This window comes from Apus apus, chromosome 1, assembly GCF_020740795.1.
Source record: "Apus apus isolate bApuApu2 chromosome 1, bApuApu2.pri.cur, whole genome shotgun sequence".
NCBI classification, from domain to species: Eukaryota; Metazoa; Chordata; class Aves; order Apodiformes; family Apodidae; genus Apus; species Apus apus.
Window position 1 is genome coordinate 189,433,244 of NC_067282.1, and position 18,853 is coordinate 189,452,096.

Genomic DNA, 18,853 nt, shown 5'->3' on the forward strand with positions numbered 1-18,853 from the left:
TTGTGTATTTTACTTTTTTTTATTAATCTTGGAGTTGAAATTGGTAACTAGAAAACTTCTATTCTTTATATAAACTTGTATTGGTTATCATATTTATTGATTAAAAACTTGGTCAGTCAGTTTCAAATCTTTCTCCAAGAAGTCTACTGGATGCAACCATGCATCCAACATTTCAGATGAACTGTTATAATTAGCTGGGAAATTGGACAGTATATTGAAGAGAGTGAAATCAAAATTGAAACACAGAGTTAAAGAACAATTGATTTTGTAAAACAGTGTTGTCTATTATAATAAACCACAGCTATTGAAGACAGTACTAGAAAGTAAACACACTAGAAAAGCAGGTTGCCATACCCTACATCTATCTGTTGAGATGCTTTTGAGTGCTCCCTAACTTGCCAAGAAAAAATAAGGGGAATTTATGAAGACTTATGAGTGTGCAGTTTAGTAATACAGCTCAAGCAGCCCAAGAGCCACCTGGCACTAAACAAAGACCCCGCTTCTCCTTTCTTCTCTACCATGCTCCTATCCCCACAACAGCAGTATTGTTCACTATTGATCCTTCACCTGACAGAAGACAGTTATTCATTTTATTATGGGGCTAGTTTCCTGCCAGTTTAACTGAACAGATCCACTGTGGAAGACCAAAGAGAACACAGGAATGCATGTTCAAAAAGAGAAAGCAAACCTACCAATTTTGACAGCAGCAAGCCCTAAATTAGCAGCGTGATCTAATCACATGGCAAGCAAACCCTTTTCCATCCAACTAAACCTGATTTTGAAGTACTCAAATACACAGCTCCACTGTTAAGTTTAAAGAACAGTGAAATTAAGCTAGAAAAGGCAGGGTACGTTGACCTCTCAAAGTATCAAATGGCATCTGGAAGAAGATTAGTCTACAGAACATAAGAATCTAGTTCACATAGTTCCAAGCTCTTACTGGAAATCAAATACATTGAGTAAAATATACACAGCAATATACTATCACCCAACTAAATCACAGTTACTTGTAGATGTGTGCTGAGCTGCTCATTAGTAACACCTTCTCAAGGTTACTGTACTCCAAGAAATGCCAATAGCACTGTGTTGGTACAGTTAGCTAATTAATTGTTAACTAATTAGACAAAGAAATCACGTTATTTTGACTAAATCAGACTAAAAGAGAGCTTATGCAGACACATACATGCGTATATTTGATACCAAATGCCATCACTGACATCTAGCAGGTTAAAACAAATATGGAAAAACATTAGGGAATAAACTCTATCACTAGCAAGCCACACACAAAGTGCATACCTGGGTAAACTCAGTTACATTCTTAGGGCTTTTACTGTTATAAGTACATGAAAAATTGTCCTTAATTGAAATAGTTATATAACTCTAAGCCAGAAATAAGTGCTCACAACAGGATTACTCAAACTGCAACTAAAAAATTAATATTCCAACAAGTCATGCCAAATGATAAGTTTTTCCAAATAAATAATTAAAATAAATATCCAAACACAAAAGGATCAAAATATTAAAGGCAACTGATAGTTTGTTGGCCCCTATTAATCAATTCTCTCCAATCCTCAAGTCCTGCAAACATATTTACCCTCCTTCATGCTCTCTCACTCCCTAACGCTTCATAAACTAAGCATCAGCTGTCCTCTTTAATACTATCCACATTTTCCTTACAGTTGTCTACAATGCCTTCAAATATACTGCATTATTAACTGACCCTAGAAAAAGCAATACATCATAGCAAGAACTGCTAGCTGAAAAATAATACGAACAATTCACTGCTAGTTATTTTCACATGGATTCTCCTCCTTGATTTAAGTGAATAGAAGAACATAAAATAGTCAGATTTCTTTGCCCAATTAGGCCTGAAAACTATATTATATACTAATAGAGAAAATTGCTCAGACACTGTGAATAGTTCATTTTTCTTAAGTGAGAGATACATAAAAACAAATGAACAACTGAAAAAATATAACCTAGCCAAGTGTTTCAAGACAGTGCTAAGGGTTTTTTAACGCACTACATGTTAGGTCTACACTTTTACCATCTTTGATACAAAGTAATCCTTCTGGAGCAGCTTTGTTAATTACAACAACTCAAAAATATTTAAATGAAAGGAAAAAAAACAAACAACCACTTTGTGAATTACAAAAGGATATGCATGTATTATAAAGTGATTACAAATTATCAGAATATACTGCTTCTTCACAATGCTCAATTACAAAATTACTATAAACATGAAAGCCTAAAAATTGCAATGACTTAGTGCAATAATCAGTACTTTCTGCACTGAAAGAAGGTTTTGAAGCTAAGGAATGCGATAGGTAGAACAAAACAGAAGACATAAGGAGGAAAGGAGACAAAAAAAAAAAAAGGTCTTGGGCAGCTCCTAAGGAAAGTAGAAACAGGATAAAATATTATTTAGCTCCAAAAGGTCTAGTTAACAATGAGTTAGGAAACACCCTGTTAGGACTCTTTCAGCACACATTATTTCTAGTTGCTTTTCCACTGAAGTAAAAATCAGTGCTGCCACACAGCTAACCAAGTACCAAGTCCTCAGCACTGTGGACAAGCACAACACAGTTGTCTGCTTACTTGCAGACCTTCATCACCTTTTCCATGTGTAAAACCAAATTCAAATGTGGTTCATCTTACTCATTACAGTCCTGCCTCACTTCAGCTACTCCGCATCACTTTTAAAATACTGGCACTGGCCAACAGGTCGGGATGCCAACAAGGTGAGTGTGGGGGAAACTGAAAAAAGGAACAGCAGTTTTCTAAAAGCAAGCTAAGACAACGCCAAGCAATTTGTGTCATTTTATATTTACATAGATGTATGTTTGCATATAATAAGCACTTCATAATATGTGAAAGCAGAGTGCTTCAAAGAGAAGTGACAGATAACTCAAAAGTATCGGATGACTCAGTGGCTCCTGTATGTTGCAGATCTTTCACAGATAAGTCTTCAGGATTTATGTAGAATATGGAATTTGGTTTTTAGTATTTTTCAAGACTTTAATTCAAAAGAGCTCTGTGTAAACTTTCTTCATTCTTTGCCCATCCGTATCACACAGATAACAATATTCCATTCAACAGCCAAAGAATATTTCATAGACTATGGTTCATTTTTATGAAAGTTTCTATCAGCTTCACTGATGTCATGAGTATTATTATAAAAAGCCATGGAAATTTTTCAGCAGCAGCATTGAAATGTACCTTTGCATGTGGAAACTACGTTAAGGGTAATTTGCATTAAGGAGAGAAAATGCAATGTAATCCAATGGAACTCATGGCATTGAATTTTCATATGACAGAAGAATGATTTAACTCATTTTGAATGCAAGTTTTTAAATTGTTTTAAAAAATATAGAAATATTTTCTTATTACTTTTGCAACATGCAAGGAAGTGTTAAAATGTCAGCTACACTTCATGTCAGTGCTTTTATGCAAATTTGTGTAAGTTTAATAAATAATTTTAAACAAATATGTAAATAAAAACTTCAATACAGTATTGTTCAAAAACATGCATCTACTTAAACAAAGAAAAACACTGAAACAGTATGAGTTTGTTATGAAGTGCAATGCCAGAATTATCCAAAAAGTTCAAGAGCATATGCTAATTGTAAACAAAATCTTTTCATCTCTCATATTGAAGAAATCCATCATATTCCTGAGCACTCTGCCTTGGGAGGTTTTCCAGTATTTCTTTCCTGGCAAACCAGAAGAAAGCAAGGTTGATTCTATCAGTGTCCAAACACATAAAGGGCCTGAGAGTGGGAGAAGCATCCAGTTAATCCAGTTACAGGTCCTTGTTCAACTTCCATTTTATCAAAACAATTTGTCATTCCTTCAGTTTCATTCAGTCTCTTCTAAGTAGACTAACCACAAATGTGTTCCATCTTTCCCACTTTATCTCCTCAAAACCCTAACGCATTAGCCCTATTCATTATTCTCCAGGGACTAGTGAGTTGGTGGAATTGAAAGATCTAGGTGTTTAGATAGCAGGAATAATTATCTCAGATTACTTTACATGCTTCAGCAATCAAAGTTTCAGCTGGCTCTTGTAAAGTAAATAATGCATGTTAAATAAAATTTAACCTCTAACCCTTTAAGTACAAGAAGAATCTCCTAGCAGCTCTCCGGAGTCAGTCAGTTAATACTGTGCTCTGTCTCACTGCCTCATCATTCAGAAATTCAGTTATATGTACACTCTAAACAGATTCACTTATTGCATAAAGATTACAACTCTTTCCTGAAAAAAACCTACATAAAAAAACAACCATTGAAAGCAAATATGCTGAAAAGGAAAGAAAGAGGGCAATAACCAGTATGAAATCTCATTTTAAGGACGGAAAGACTTTCTGTAACACATTAGAGGGAATGGGAATAAAGGCAAGCAAGAAAGCTATAGACAGACAATTGCTTTTCCATAAAGAACCTTTATGTTCTCACAGTAATACTGGTCTGGAACTAAATCCCATCCCAATCCCATTAGAATTTGGGCCTGGAAGAATTATTGCATGCAGTCATGGCAGTACCAATTTAAAAAACACTAGGCAACAGAAGTTGCATGTAATGCCTTCTACAAAAGGATTCAGATCACAAGAAAAATACTTACAAAGGTAAGACCCTCTTTCCAAAGTTTTCAGTTCATAAATTCTTGTAAGCATCCTCAAATAGTCTCAAGTTCTTCTATTGCTAGAAGATTGCAGACAATATCTCAACCGCCATTCCAGTCTTCAGCAGCCTCATTTTTCTTGACAATCTTTATCCGACATGAAACGATGAAGTGCTATGACAGTGTTCATTTTCTGCCCTTGACTTCCTACCACCTCCTCATTTTCTCTTGATCCAATACTGCTAGCAGTCTCAAAGTGATTTCACACAGACATTCCACTTAGCAATGGCCTGACATGCATCCTTACTATGATGGTGTTTCTCTTGAGCTTTCATGTCTCTGGATGGTAAAAGAAATCCAGACGCTCTTTGTGGTTCCATATATACACATAAGGCCCAGTGAATTACTGAAATGCAGATGTAGTACTGAAATGTCAGATGTAGTGAAGTGTAGCTGACTCCAAGAACAAGAAACCACAAGTAATTGTGCAGCACAGCATAATATTCAGAAACAATGTAGATCAAGAAGTACCAATGTAAAAGGAAGAAGAAAGCATAAACATGTGCAACAACTTCAAATAGGACTTGTAATCCTGTGCAAAATTTCCTTGTTCGCATAGAATAAGTGAACAACATGCAGTCACATGGTATATCTTATCTCATAAGCAAAAACAGCTCTGGAATTGCATCCACATGGACAAGATTAATTCTACAGAAATTGTGTGACAGAGAGCTTTCAGGAAAACTGCCTTGACATAATTAGCATTGTTCTGACAACATACACTCAAACACTGTTATGTCATGTAAGAGGTTAGAAAGCAAGCACAAAATAGTTTTCCTGTACCACTACTGTTGAATTCCAAAGATGATCTTATATTATGGCAGAATAAACTTAGATAATTTTCATAGGGGAAAAATAAAAAAAATTGAGATTTATATACACATTCAGCTGGTATAAAAAAACCCTAATGTTTAATTTTCTCCTTCTCCTAATTTAGACTAGAAATCCTGTATTCCAGCAGGGACTGGTTCCTACCCCCTCTGAAATTTCTTTAATTGCCGTTGTGCCTCTCCTGGCTTGGTTTCACTACCAAGTTTTATCTTGCTGAAAATGTTACAGTACTCTGCTTTTATTGCAGAGTGGGGAACTAATGAGACATGACCAAATTACACTTTCATCATACTTACACTGCTGGAAAGGTTGAAAGAATGCTCTCAACATTTAACATATTCAATTCCTACATTCAGTTACTCAACCTATTTTAAATCTGTGAATCTTTGTGCTAAAATTAGGTACTTTAATCCATACGAAACATCAAAATATCTATGACTTCAGTCCTTATAAAAGGACTCAGAAAGCTTTTTTTTTGGCATTCAGATTTGAATGCAAGAAATGTTACCAGGCACATAAGTTATCCATACAGGTCACACATATCTTAAGAAGTTCTTTAACAACATTTCTCAAAATACTTTTTTGATGTCTTTAGCAGAGCAGAAACAGATGTCCAACACTACAATAAATGACACATACTTGATGTGCAAGTTTAAGGATTAAAGGCTCTCTCAATTGCCTTAAAACTAAAACAAACATGGCTTTCCTCACACCAAAATAATTGACAAAACTGCAACTGTGTGTAAACATGATCAGATATACCATCAGAAGAACTAATCATCACAGTCTTACTATTAATGGCATTGTTAATAATAATTTATTACGTAGTGAGGTGGGTGTAGGTCTCTTCTTCCAAATAACAAGTGACAAAACAACAGGAAATGACCACATGTTGTGCCAGGGGAGGTTTAAATTAGGTATTAGGAAAAATTTCTTCACTGAAAGGATTATCAGGCACTGGAACAGGCTGTCCAGGGAAGTGGTCGAGTCACCATCCCTGTAGGTATTTTAAAATACGTGCAGATGTGACACTTAGGAACGTGATTTAGTGGTAGACTTGGCACTGTGCTAAATAATGGCTTTAAACTGGAAGAGGGTAGATTGAGGTTAGACATTAGAAGGAAATTCCTCACTATGAGGGTGGTGAGACACTGAAACAGATTGTCCAGGGAAGCTGTGGATGAGCCCTCCCTGGAAGTGTCAAAGAGCAGGCTGGACAGGGCTTTGAGCAGCCTGGTCTAGTGGGAGGTGTCCCTTTCAGTGCAGAAGGGTTGGATACAGGTGATCTTTAAGGTCCCCTCCAACTCAGACCCTTCCGTGATTCTATGATTAACAGTTGGGCATGAAGGTCTTAAAGGCCTTTTCCAACCAAAATGATTCTATAAATCTAGGATTAATCTTCAATAATTCCTTAGCACCTCCTTATTGGTTTAGGTATAGAAAGAACTTAAAATACTTTCACTTTCATTGTCATGATTTAAGATTCAAGTGACTTAAAACTGCACACAAAGGTTTTAGTTTTGGAGAAAAATACAAAAAAAAACAATACTTAAAACAATAAATAAAGCAACTTAAGGTATAAACCAATGCTCACTTAAAATCAGAGCAAGAAATTAGAAAATCCAGAGCAGAAGATCTAAGGTAAGTATGTTACTAGAGTAAATATTAAATACATTAATAGCTTAAATATTTTTGCTAGGAAACATCTGCACTTAGTTCTATCTAAACCATCTGAGCATGACTCAGAGTCTTAGTTTTGAATCCTTAATATAATCTTCTTAAAAATCTCAGGATTTTTTTAGGTATTTCAAAAAATTTATGTTGCTGTTTCAAGTTTAAGTAAAATGAACACTCATTCATTCAAACTTGTATTCAAATTACACTAAGTGATGCATTCATTAGAAAAGTCAAATAAAAAAAAGCTATTTAAAGACAAAACTTGAGAAATTTTTATATGCCACTGAGGGAAAATAAACTGTTGTTAGCACTTAGCCAGGACCTTTCTATATTGAAAAAAAAAAAAATAGCTTCCTTTCAGTATTTTTCTTACTATATCAATATTTGCTTTTTAGTAGTCTTTTAGAACATAGTTTTCTGAGTCTCATACATTTTTATTGGCAAAATATCTTTTATGGTTGTTAGGTTTGAGTTTTGTCTTCCTTCACTGGACACTTATTGAAATAGCTATGCTCTCTGACACAAAAATACTGACAAACTGACAAATACATTAGCAATCACCAGGGTCTCCAAAAGTAAATTGGTGGTAGAGACAAACTTATTTACTATATTAATTAAATGGTCTATTTAACATGGAATATCAACTCTCTAATCACATCTCATTTAAACTTCTTACTTCAATTAACAACCCTAAAGTCTACTGGAGACCCTACTGTTCTAGGATCATTAAGAACATTTTCATTATCTGTCAAATGAGGGAGTAAAAGGCAGAAACTGCAAGTACTCTCAGGAGTGGGCCTCTACCCTACTTAAGAGATGATTAGGGAGAAAGCAGCAGTAGTTCTCATTAGTTGCTTAGCAATGAAATGTCCCCCTACCAAACAAGAAATGAACAAAGCAACAGAGGTGTTGCCATGCAAATGAGTAAATTGATAATCTATCATCCACTCAAGGATGATCTGTCCTTCATTAAATCTAATAAATCTGGATTACAACACCAATGGGTATATTGCATAAAGAAGGTAGGAACAAGCCAGACTCAAAGAAGCCAAAGTGTTGTTCAATTATAAATTTAAGCATTGTGTATTTTCATTGTATATGTGTACGACACACAGAAATATAAGGAAAACAGGTTAATTTAAGAGAGATTAACATTGCCCTTTCTACTGTTTAATCTTACCTTTTACATGCATAGTAATGTCCAAATTACTAATGAATTATAGTTAGCAATTAGCCATACTCTTAACATTTGTAAAGACTTATATACCGATCTATAAATTTAAAATATGAATAATGTTCCAGTAAGAGATGAGCATTTAATCAATATCAAAGTCTGCCAAATAAAGAAGTTTTCAAGAAGTATACTCACATACAGTGCCACAAACTCAGAAATGCAACTGTTTACACTGTGTTGTTACTAGCATTGTGAGCCCCAGAAAAGCAGAGATGTTAACTGGAGAAATTTAATTTCTGCTGCCTTAATTTTCAAATCCTAATTCCACGCTGCCATTCTTTCAGTCACAGATACAGTATAAGAAATTCCCTTTAATTTCCTCTCTATTTATTTAAAAGGTTGCCTTGTTTCCTGGGTTGGTTTTTGTTCTTGTTTTGGTGTGGGCTATTTTTGGTACTGTCTGGTTTTGTGTTGGTTTGGTTTGGTTTTTTAAATATCTGCTCACTTCATATGAACAAGTGAAAGTTTTCACCAAAAATAGTAAATTAGAAGAGAGTGAGAAAAGGAGAATAAAACCACCTATGCAGAAAAACGCATGAGGAGTGGTGAACACTTCTTAACTAGAAACCAAGATGAAAGTAAATGATAGATTGTGCTTCTTTTCCCTGCTTTCAGATCTGACAAATGAGAATAGTCTCCTACTTCCACAAAGTACTTCCACAGAGGACTTTTTTGTTGAGTTTTAGTGGGGGGTGGGGTAAAATTATTTGGTAGTTTCACGTAAAGTTTCATGTAAAAACCCAAAGGATTTCTAAACTTCACTGACTCCTACACAAAATCTGATTGCTTCTTAGTATATATTTGAGGATAACTACAGACTTATAATTACAAAAAATTATAAAATTAATTTATCAAATAAAGCTTTAATTAGCTACTGAAATTGTTATTCAGATTAAAATGAAAATGCTGTTCCAAACCCAGTACCAATTCATAATTCATTATTAAGACAAATCTTACCTATATATTCACAAATGAAGACTACAAAAAAAGGAGTGACAAGATCATTTATGCCCTGAACATATCCACTGGCTGGATGACGTATTGCCCAGATAAACAAAATTCTTTCAAAAATCTGAAAAAGAATTAAAGAAACTATTAGATAATTTTAAGTTACAAGCACATGTTAAACAAGGCACTTGAAAATTATACCAGAGCAAATGTATAATATCATACAGTTACTAGTATAAAAACATACATACAAAAGCATAAGTGAACACTGGTATTCATAATTAACTTCCAGTGCTAAGCAAGCTTCTCAGTTCTTTAAAAAGAAGCATTTTCAGGGTATTAGCACATGTTGAAAACAACCTGGTATATAATTCAGTTACAGTAGTTACAACACAGTAGCACTTATTCACTGGAGCATTTCCAATAATATAAAATTCCTCCTTCCTCAAGAGACAGAAATATAAATCATCTTCTCATGATTTTTCACCTCTTTGAAAGAAGCATTTTATCAATAGAGTATTTTATTCATTCCTAAATAACAGAAAGAAGTACTTCATATAGCTCAGAGTTTTTAATAGCATGCCCATAAAGAGATTCTATAATAGTTGGCTAATACTGCAGTGTAAAGTTTTATACTTCAGAAGCATGTATAATGGTTAATAAAAAAATAAAATTTAAAAAAAAAAATCAAGAAACCTAGAAATAAGGCAACTGCCTGCCATAGCACATAACCTCACCCCCTCAACTCCGTAAACCATACAACATATCTGATCAAGGGAAGGACAGTGAAAGAGTAGAACTGAGCAAGGAAATCACACAACTTATCTCTAACAATTTAGATCTGTGGCAATTTTTATTTCCTCTCAACTGCTTCTGAATGTGCTACTTGTCTTTAAAATGCTGCAAATGAGCAGCAGAGTGAGAGCTGCTATGTACTTTTCCCTAATTACATGCACTCAGTCACATATAATATTCTGAAGCAAAAGAACCCTTTGTTCCTTCCCTGGAAGGTGTGCCCAAGAAGCCAGAACGCAGAGGCAGGTAAGGAGAGGTGATAAAGGAGCGCTCAAACCAAAGGACTGTGTCACTCTTAAGATCAGGCCTCAAGACTACTAAAAAAGGGAGAGACTTTGGAAGGACCCAAGGAGATTGTGTAGTTTGCTGCAACTCCCAAACTCAATGAATGCTCAGGCTTCAAGAAAGCCCATAAAAGACCTGCCCTAAAAAGATACAATAGGGAGAGGAAGTTCAGTTTATGAAGCCTTTAATGTTTTTACTCAAACCCACTTGAAGTTTTTGCTAGATTAAGTTGACTATTCTAACTAATTTTCATATAAATTCTTTAGTTTGAGAGTCCTCTTGTAGCCATTTTCAAGGAAAGGTGTAGACATACACGACTTGCATCCAAGTGCTTGAGAATCCCATCACTGGCTTCCACAAGAGCTATCTGAAGCTGAAACACATTTGCACATTTTGCTTTGAAAACAAGTCTCAAATATCAACATCTACTCTTCTCCAAGGCTTTCTTTTGAGAGTCAGCTTCCCTTAATATCCAGGTTTTATGTATCCCTGGCATGCTAAAAATCCGCAGAACATAGAAGGCTGTAAACAACAATAAATACAGAAAGTTTTGGTGGACACTGAAACACAAGCCTTAACGCAGCCCATGTCTGAGCAATTAACAGCTACTATTAAAATTCAGTTTTTGCTCAGTGTGGTTTTAGTTTTGGAGCGAAGATTAGGCAAAAAGGGAGATATTCATTTAGCAAGTTCTCCATAAAAGCCTCTTGTTTTCACTAGCCAATGACTATAAATTCTTCTTGATGCCAGACCTGTCACTTCATGTTTTTTAATACCCACTGCTTGTTAAACTGAAAAAATACCAACCTCTGCCCATCAAGCAACAGCCAGTAGGGTTTCACTGTCTATCAACAACTGTATAAATATCTTAAGTCTCTCATTTACAGCTTGCTTTTACATTTTACATAATTATACCTGTAGGAAATTACAGTTATGTCCTTAGTATTACTGGAAAACTTATCCAGGTTAGTTAGCTCACAGCCATCCTTCCTCCTTCTGTCAGTTGCTACTTCTAGTTTCAGTAACAACAGTTGTGCACTAGTATCTTTCGGTGTTTCACACCAAAAAAATGACAGGTTTATTATACTAAAAATACAAATAACTTCATTGAAAACATATCAGACAGAGGTGACCAAAAAAGCCTATTTAAAAAGCAATTGCTGACTCTGGAATAGTGCTATGCACTAGGCTACACAAAAAGCTCCTTGTGTAATGTGGTTAAAAAAATATGTACACAGTGAGAAAAAAAATACAGTAATTCAAGAAGTAGCAACTATCAAAATACCCATTATAAAAACTGTAAAAAAGTGCTTTTCATGAAGGCATATCTCAAGTCAAATAACTCTTCATCCTACCAATCCTTCCCTTTCCTCACAACTGGAAAATATACGTATCTTGCTTTGCAAATTGAGATGCCTATGGATTTCAAATTACTTTTAAAATCCAGATTGAAAATCAAGATGAGGGATGTTTGACTGTGGTTTGAGGGGTTTGCAGGTCTTTTTAACATTAATGAGCAGCAAGGATCACTCAGCAATTGGCACACCAGCTTTAATTTCCCCAAATGCATCTAATCAGAGATTCAAAACTGACACTGACATAGTGTTTTCTATTTCCTACCCATTTTCATGAAGTTTCATTTACAGTTCTGAATTGAAAAAAATGAGCACTGAATACCTGAAAGACAGATTTATTTAAGTTCCTATGAAGATCTCATCACTGTGTTCAAATAGGACTCATTAAAAAGGACACTTCCCCAAATTGTTTCCTTCTTGATTTCTAAACCAGCAACAGAAACTGGAATTACTTTTCTACTATGAACCACTACATCTCATGAGACTTCATTACCAATCAATTATTTTCCTTTGAATCCAACTCTCATTCATGACAACAGTAAGAACTATATTCATATACATAATGAGAAGAATCCATTAGCTTAAAATGCAGATTTTGAATTTCTTGTGGGTTTTACCATCTCAGAGGAACTCCAAAACCCTCAAATCTTTAATCATGAGAACTTCTGAAACTTTGCTTTTTGTCTCTAACTGAAAAATAAAAGTGGGGACAATCATTTTTCTGTTCATTTCCTTACTACTCACTAAGGAAGAAAAAAAAGGGTTGGAGTAGGAAAGATGGATGGGACTGAGTACAGACAGGGAGTTTTTAATGGTTTTTGTTTGCTTCTTTTGGGGGTGAGGAGCACATTTTTGGTTATGCTGGTTTTGTGCTTTGTTTTGTGTTGTTGTTTTTTGTTTTTTTTAAAGAAAGTAGCAGCACTAACTGCTCAATGCCTTGACAACATTGAGAAGATGTCCATCGATTTATGTGGTTCCGTTACACTTGTTACATGGCTTAATTTACTGAACACTAAACTAAGGTTATATGAGTATGAGCAGGGGGGCAGGGATATTAGGCTGCATACAACAGACTAAATTAATTTAAGGAGTAACTGCTACTTGCAAGAGCAATTTCAGTTTCTAAAAAATGGAGATTTAAAATTGTTTATTTTGAGTGTTTAAGATGCACATATCCAATGAAGTATTAGAAAAATATACCTTTGGACAAGTTTAACAAATAACTATAAATAAAACAATTCTGTTTTTATAAAAAATACATTAGCAAATGAGATCTCAGAAAATCTCATTAAATGAATATGCTACCTGAGCAATATTGTTATCTGCAAAAACAGAATTAAAAGGGAAAAAAAACTAAATAATTTCACATGTAATGATCCCACAAAATTAACTGAAACTGCATTCCAGACTCAAACTTTATGGAATAATGTTTGCTACTGAATTTCTGTTGACATATCAGATTTTGCTTCTCAAGACATGACCTAGATACAGCGTTTGCTTTTTATTTGCTTGCAAGCAACAACAATGTGAGCTTTTCTTATGGGAGCATCTACCAGTTCTGAAGTTGACTGTCACCATTTTCATTAAACCAGTCTATTTTCAGATTAATAATAATACAACTATAAAGACACCACTTTCAACTGTGACTGCTTGTATAAAAGCTACTCTCCAAATTCCCAAAATAAACTCTTATGCTCTAAGTTAATCATTCAACCAAAAGGTGATTGTAACTGTCCTGTGACTCTAATTCTTTTTAATATCAACACACTAAATATTTAACAAAATGCACATTTCAAATGTTGGAAATCCTTGACCATATCTTCTTTAATTTTTAATTCAAGCTTACTCTAGCATTTCTAATTGTATTATGGAAAAAACAGGTATCAATGGTAAATACAAAGCTGTGTTTCTACAAAAAATTATCAAGTTAGCATCTAGTCTGAAGAAATGTATTATACAATTCTTAAGAGCAGTCACATAAATATATCTTGTCTCACGTATAATCAAATAAACAAAAGATAAAATTAGTCCAAGATCCTAAAGGTTTCTATTTCAATCTGACATTCTCATTATTTTACTAAACAACACTTAACTTCAAAATATTCTCCAAAGATAGTCTGTTTTGGTGTAATTTTATTAAGCTACTTGACTTATCACCCAAATAATTCAGTTAAAAAAAGAACACTAAATGTATTCTACAGAAGATGTTTACCCAGAATTTCTAGTTTAAAATTGTTTTTACAACTGTTCAAGTAATTTAGAAATAAATACACTGTCTAGCAGCCACTCTTGAATAAATGTTTTGGACTTTGCAATCTTCATTTAAAAACAAGAATATACACAGATTATTACACCAGACAAGTTAAAAAGCTTCCTATTTATCCTTTACTAAAATAGAGTGGGGAGGATCATCATTCTGAGGAATGTTCATCCAAGACAAAGAACCTCAAAAACACAATTACTGTACATTGGAACCCCAGTCATATTAATTTAAGACACAGGCAGTCTTCTCTGAAACCATTAGAACAATTTAGTCAAGCAATATAAGAAAGTAAAATCCCACCCCAAAATGTCACTTTTTGTTGAATGCAAATACATCTTTAGAGTAACTTAAGGCAGAACTGCTGATGCTGTTCAAGTATTCCTTTACTCTTAGAAGTACTTCAGAGTTGTTCTTTCTTCTCCAATTTCATTTACTGGCTCATTCCTAGCTACAACACTGATCTTACTAATTTCTTTAATAGTGTATCTCTTGCTTGTATTGTTTCCCTTCTTGTCCATTTACATCTCTTACTCTTCATCCTTAGAAAAGCCCAGATAAAACACCACTGTGCAGAAAGCAGTACTCTTAGACCACTTTCATCAGAAAACTGTAATAGGCTATTTCTTCAAAGAGATTTCTCCAAGAATCCTGGAGAAGCATTTACATTAAACAAATAACTGTAACAGAGGAAAAACAAATGAAAGCTAGTTCTGCATTTAACGTCTCATATCATCTAGTGAACTATCAGATGATGTTCCGTGTGGGTCTATAATCATACTGACAGAACAAACATGGAAGTATATTTGAAGGAGATGAAATTGAAAGAGGATTATTTACATCAGCTGTCTTACTTACGTACTCCACAAAGAAAAGGCCCCATGGGATTCAATTACCCAATACAGAGCAATTTGATTAACTATCATTAATTGTCATTAACTGATGCACCTCTACTATGGTTGAAAAAGAATTTCAATAGTGTCCTCAACATATAAAGCTCACAAAGATAAGAAACACAAACCAGTAATGCTACAAATTCACAAAAGAGACATAATTTGCAAAGTGGCAGACTACAAGAAGAATTTTCAGACCTTGAAGGATTTTGACAAACACATAGAACCATGGGAACTATGCCCTGGATTACTTCAAAAACACATTATTAAAAAAGTATATAAAAAGCAAAAAAGGAAAAAGACCCTCAAAGGTACAAGACCAAAGAAAAAAATGACAGATTCGATGCAGAAGATTAATGAGATGCCTTTCCTTGTACTACTCATATTTACACTGTTATTTTCAGCCTATACTTATACACTTTTGTTTTTTGGACTTTTTAAAGCAAGTTCTGAACTCAAAATAGCAAGTGTTATCAAAATAATTAATTTATGTTAAAATATCAGAGTCATTAATAAAATTATTTCTTAAGACATAAAAATAATTCTTTAGATATCATTCTTACCTCTGTTACTTTGGGCTGAAGTCTTAAAACTTCAGGACTCATGCGTGGGATATCTATATGGATCTGATTAGACAAAAAGAATAATACTGTAAAAGGAAGTAACTGCACACTTTTTAAACAGCACAACAATTAAAGTTATGGCTTTATAGCATTATTTATAATCCCATTGTATCACTATTTTTGGAATAACATTGATTTACTGTATTTCAATACATATGGTAAAATCTTTAAGTCATTAAACTATCAATGAGGTAAAATTAAAAACCACACACTTTGTTTTCATGCTTTAGGAAGCTTATATCACATTTTGGTTTTTTGCAAATTATAGCCATATTGGCACTACCCATTACCTTAAAGTAATTATTAGTAAATATATACTACTGTTTCTGTAAAGTTATATTCAATTTGTATATCATATAGAAGTGTATATCACATACACTTCCCGCTACTAAAGATCAGGCTTGAAAGCTGAAAGATCGATCTCAGCTTCTTTTGTATTAAGAAAGGCTAGGCTAGTAGGATTCAGTCTATACTTAGTGGCATAAACTATTAATTTTTATATAAAACTTTTTCTTCCAAGTTATCTACTTCTCTGGGTGAGCAAGGAAGTTCAGCACATCTATGTTTACTGCACGTCTTACACAGTATCAATTTGTTAAGCAGCAGTATGGACTCAGTAAGAAACAGTCACTCCTGTACCATCCTCAGTCATTTAGAGGAGGGGCTGAGTGAGGAAAGATTTGAAAACCCTACTGTTCTTTAACGGAAAACTATGGCACACCACATGGCACTGCCACATGGCATGACTAAAGCTGATATTAAAAGAAATCCACTATTTTGAATTTCAGACCAAAATACTTCACATTTTTGCTTCTCAAATATAGGAAAACAATTGATTACAGCGCTGTCTACCAAGTAATATTAAAGAAATAGTGAAAAACAGAAGAAAACTTAAAAAACTAATAGCTAGAGTTCTTAAGCATAAGTCCTGTTGGTAAAAGTCACTTTAAGAGGTGTTCTACCTGTCTATAGGTATCCTGGTGATTTTCATCATTTCTGGAATCATAATATTGTTCAACAAATGCAAAATATTCCTTGCGTTTTCTTTGTAAAGTGCTTTCTCTTCGGTCCACATTTGCAGGAAGATAGCCCTGAATAAAACAGTGAAGTGAAAAGATTAATATTACTCTTTGCCTTATAAAAAGAACCACTGCCATTTGATTACATGTGATAGGAAAGCTAAGAAAGCTGATGTAGTACCATGCAATCCTTCATGGATGCGAAAAGTCCTTTAATAATTCAGTTTTCTAATCATTCCAATCGCTACAAAAGTTGAGATACTTACTAAAATCAGGTTTTGTGTTTCAAGTTTTTCCACCTTTAAGAACCAATTTCTCATCAAGAATTCTAAAATTATGTTTACCTTTCAAAGAAAGTTCAAATAAATAAGCTGACTTAAATGCAATGCTAACTGACTTCATTAATTTCTGCATTCCTATTAGGCCGTTACTGAAGCCGTTTTATTAAAATTTTAAAAATGCATTATCTTCAAGTAGGAATGATATACATTAGCAAGTATGTTTAAATTATGGTTAAACTTATTATAAAATAGCATATTAATTCAAAACCTTTAAAAATGCTCTAGCTATTTTATTTCACTGTTTCAAACGAGAAAAAAAATTCTTCCAAGCTTTCATCTCAACAGGTTATTGAAAGTTTTTTCATAGAAAAAGACTCAAGAGCTCCAGTGACTGGGCTCTGAGATTTAGAAGTATTAGCTATACATTCCCTTGGCTGTTTCCCAAAAGCAGTTTATAAATATTACCTTATTTTCCATAAGGTATGAACATGCTAAGGAAGTCATGTCATATATGCAGACTTACACCTTGTTGCATTAAGTAGAGAATATATCTGAATAGTTCTTCATTTAACTTATATTAGTATCCCTCTGAACGTCCCAATCTTTCAAACAAAATAATCCGTTCTCATTTTCTTGCTTTGTCCAGTTTGATCCCCATTTCTGGTGTCTCAGCCTACTTTCATTTAAAAATGAAGCAACTCATGCTTCTATTTTAGCATCTTATGACAGGAAATATAATGAATGGTATTAAATGTTGAGTTTATATACAAGTACACTTCTTAGAAACATAATTATTCATGTTAACTGGCTATCAAAACATTTCCTGAGCATTCAGAAAAAGCTAATGATTTCTTCTAAGCAGCTTGATTTCAAACAACACCAATATCCCATAAAGCTGAAAAAAAAAAAGCTAGTACAGACTTTACATCCATAGCAGTTCTGAAAAAAAATAATTTATATATGAATCAATGTAAAGATAGGGGACTTTGAAAGAGATGTGGACATTTAAGACAATATACAAAATTCTAATAATCTTACTATTCACTACTCAAAATATTTCTTGCCAATATTACAAAAGCTCTTCTTCCACAATAACAGCCATCATCACACTAACAGTAATTAGAAAAACATATCAAGTTTACATCAGATTTAAGTTTCCTTAAAAATAATCATCCTTATCCTATCAAAAAATCCTATACTAGCAGTGCAATATATAATTTTACTTTTACAGTGAGCCATAGCCTAATAAAATTCAGTTCACTTAACCACAAAACTAACATTCTTATACAGTCCTCAAAAAAATTTGGGCAAAAACTGAAGGGGTAAACCTAACATGCTGAAATTGCTAACTGTACACACTAAGTATATAGGTTTCATCACTCTCCTGCAACAATCCAACACTGTAACCCATTTCTATAGCTTCCATTTCGCACAACACTGAGGGAAAAAATAAAAATACATCAAGAGGTTTTTGAAAATAAATCTATATGAAAACCATTTAAAATGTTATTCTATTTGTTTTCTTAGCTTAAGACAGCAAGAGAAAAAGAACAAACTGTATTGTATTATATTACATATACTTTAAGAGGCACTTGCTTTGACAAAACCCTATTGTTTAAGATGTACCGACTTGCATCTGGTTCCAGGTATTTTAAATCGCACCAGCTTAACTTTTGCCTCAAGATCCAGTCTGACATTTAATATCCTGTCCCAGTGTTTTCTATTAAGTTAAATATTGAATTCTGCCTCCCATTTATTCTCAACAGTTGGAAATTTTTTTCCTCTAGGATATCTTAGTTCCATTAGAAAAGAATTCATTTGCGAGATCAAATGTGATTGTTCGAAGGGTACCAATATTTTCTCAGCAAGTCTTTTTGCCATTATTCCATTTCAGAGACTGAAGTAATCTTTCAATTGGACATGTCTTGTTTCCTGTTCACTTTACAAATTGGGTTTTATTTTTAAGAGTTG

The 18,853-nt window shown here is 33.8% G+C and overlaps 1 protein-coding gene across 2 annotated transcripts in view; it reads right to left on the reverse strand.

The window, feature by feature from the left end:
* The window catches only part of TBC1D22A (TBC1 domain family member 22A), a 165,267-nt gene that overhangs the window by 120,347 nt on the left and 26,067 nt on the right, over positions 1-18,853 (reverse strand). For both annotated transcript variants that reach the window (XM_051642042.1, XM_051642051.1), the window contains exons 6-8: positions 16,545-16,673; positions 15,523-15,585; positions 9,381-9,495 (exon numbers count right to left, since the gene is read on the reverse strand). In XM_051642042.1, coding sequence (XP_051498002.1) covers positions 9,381-9,495; positions 15,523-15,585; positions 16,545-16,673 — 307 coding nt within the window. The remainder of the gene's footprint in view (positions 1-9,380; positions 9,496-15,522; positions 15,586-16,544; positions 16,674-18,853) is intronic.